The sequence below is a fragment of the Hibiscus syriacus genome, unplaced genomic scaffold, assembly GCF_006381635.1.
Source record: "Hibiscus syriacus cultivar Baekdansim isolate YM2019G1 unplaced genomic scaffold, ASM638163v2 tig00112910_pilon, whole genome shotgun sequence".
NCBI classification, from domain to species: Eukaryota; Viridiplantae; Streptophyta; class Magnoliopsida; order Malvales; family Malvaceae; genus Hibiscus; species Hibiscus syriacus.
Genome location: NW_024063417.1, coordinates 174,720 through 177,559, shown reverse-complemented (window position 1 = coordinate 177,559; position 2,840 = coordinate 174,720). Strand labels below are relative to the sequence as shown.

Sequence of the window (2,840 nt, the reverse complement as noted above, 5' to 3'; positions counted from 1 at the left end):
ACATTCCTAAAACTGGACTATGTTGGTTGACCCGTCATTCCCTCATGGCCCACTGTTCAGATTGATCATCCGCACACTGGGGCTATGCCACGTTAGCCCATCCGTTAAATTTTTAACAACGGGATACTAAAATGAAACAAAAACTAAACATTAAGTATGATTTAAAAAAACTAAAAGTTTAAGTAATAAAATAGAAAAAAAATTATAAGTATTAAAATAAAAAAAAAAACTATAAGTATTAAATACGTAATTTACCCAAAACAAAAAGAGAGTAAATATTTTCCTTTTTTGAAATTCCACTATATAATCCTTTCTCTATCTGAACTGCCTTTCCAGTCCAACCAGTTCTCTATCCCCTTGAATTTTCGTCAGCACCAAAAAAAAAAAAAAAAATCTCTGTCAAAGTATTAATCAGCAAACGATGAGTTACTACAATCAGCAACAGCCTCCTGTTGGCGTTCCTCCACCTCAAGGTCAACACCGCCTCTGAGTTTTTATTTCGACTTACTTTCTTTTTGTTCGTTTACGCTATTTGAGTTGATCTGATTTAGTTCCCCCCCCCCCATCTTTTCTGTGTGATTGGGAAATATAGGTTATCCACCGGAAGGATATCCTCCAAAGGATGCTTATCCACCTCCAGGATATCCTCCGCACGGATATCCTCAGGGATATCCTCCGCACGGATATCCTCCTCAAAACGCTCAGCCACCGCCTCGGCAAAATCAGAGTCCCGGTTGCCTAGAAGGCTGGTAAGAACTCTCTCCATGTTCTACTCGTATGCATATAGAGTATGGTTGTGTACATACGGTATATGTCAAGATCTACTAAAAGTCTGATTTCTGCACAATTCAGTAATGCTTATTTTTGGGGGGAAAATGAAATCGGAACCGCTCGTTACGATTTCCGATGACAAGAGAGATTGGATTTTAGTTATAATCACGTTATTTTATTTTGTAAATCGTGTTTGGTTTGATTTATATTTTATGGGTTGGGTTGCAGTTTGGCTGCTCTTTGCTGTTGCTGTCTTCTGGATGCTTGCTTTTGAGGAACAATCAACTTTCCATTACTAGCTTTGTACTCATGTTTTATAGTAATATTAGATCCTTTTCTTTTATCTCTTCTTTTCTTTCAGTTTCTATTGGGCTTTTGTCTTTGTGCTCGGATGAATATGTAAAAATAATCACAAAATTAAGAAAGGGAAAAGTTTAGTACTTAGACTATTATTCTGGTTCGTTTTAATACTTAAATTTTTAGTTTTTTTTAAATCATATTTAATATTTAGTTTTTATTTCATTTTAGTATGATCTATCATTAAAAACTTAAAGCATTTAATATCTAAATTATCAGTTTTGATTTGTTTTAGTATCTAATTTTTTTTCTTCAAAACTTAAGTATGATTTAGATTCTAAACATGTTTTAATGTTTAAACTTTCAATTTTTTAACGCTTGAGTTTGGGTACTAAAAATGAAATAAGAACTAACTTTAGGTATGATTTAAAAAAATTAAAAGTTTAAGTATTAAATCAGATCAAAATTGATAGATTAAATACTTAATGCGTAGTTTACCCATTAAGAGAAAATGAAGAACGGAGGAAAACTATGATAAATAACCACATTTGATCGGTCTTATTATGATTTAAAATAACCAATAAAAAATTATATTCCACGCATTATAATGTATACATTATTGCATGGTGTTATTTATTAACAAATAGTCTAAACAAATTTATTTTTATTAATGATATCATGAATTTACTATTACTCATACCTAAGTGGTTAATTTCTAGTTTCGGTGGATTCAAGCTTTGGCCAAAAGCTTTTAACCCACAAAATAGGCTTTTCTTTACAAAATTTTGAGCAACGTAAGGACGAGCTGTAAAAAAAAGTTGTACTCGACCCTTTTTTTTTCATACAAATAGAAGTTAGTTTTATTAAAAAAATCAAAATTATAAGGACAATATATTTAAGTATAAACTAAATATATAATTAAGAGATTTTCTATAATCATTAACATGAAATTAGTCACTTAAGATCTTATAAGGATCATACACGGAAAAATTTAAAATCTATCTCCTAACAAAAATCGCATATCTAAATTCGTCTGATGGTCCAAAGCAGGACAGATCAACAGAATAACAATAAACATTATCTTTGATTCGTTAAGACGATCTCAAATTTAACCCTGAAAAAAATAAATGTTGAGATCGACGAAACAACCTATAAAAAGACTGGAACGTATCAAAAGGTTGGCAAAAACGTACCATAAAAGCAAAGTAAAACTAATATTGGCAGTCGGTGATTAACACTAGGACTAATACCGTCGTAAACCAATCAAGATAAAGAAAAAGGAAAATATGAAAATATTAAATAATATTAAAGTTGTACTAGACTTGAAATTAAAGATCTACATTTTGCCTAATAAAATCAATTTAATTTTAAAGTTTGTAATTTGATCTGAGATAAAAAAATCTAGTTGTTCGATTTCACTCGATTAGCTTTAAGCAAACTCATTTTTATATAAAATGAGTTCAATTCTCATCTCGACTTTCAAAATGAAATTTTTTTAATAATAAATAAAAATGATTTTTTTATCATGTGTGTGAACTATTAAAGTCGAGCATTAGGGCGTCCAAATCTGATTTACTCAAGTTTGAGTTTGAATGGATATTTTCAGTATTAAATAAAAATATATATTTAAAAATTAATTAGATACACGAGATATTCAAGTTAAGAACTAGAATATTTGTGTAATATCCATCTTATCTTACCCGAAAACTCTATTAGATAGGTGATGATAGAGTTATGTTTATGATAAAATGTGGGTTGTAACAATTATAGGT

At 30.0% G+C, this 2,840-nt stretch overlaps 1 protein-coding gene across 1 annotated transcript; it reads left to right on the top strand.

The window, feature by feature from the left end:
- Positions 1–347: 347 nt before the first annotated feature.
- On the top strand, positions 348–1,060 carry LOC120184457 (cysteine-rich and transmembrane domain-containing protein WIH2-like). Its single transcript, XM_039188922.1, has 3 exons — positions 348–473; positions 593–749; positions 1,000–1,060. Exons 1-3 carry the CDS (start codon positions 422–424, stop codon positions 1,043–1,045), a joined length of 255 nt encoding a protein of 84 aa, XP_039044853.1. The 5' UTR covers positions 348–421; the 3' UTR covers positions 1,046–1,060.
- Positions 1,061–2,840: the final 1,780 nt, after the last annotated feature.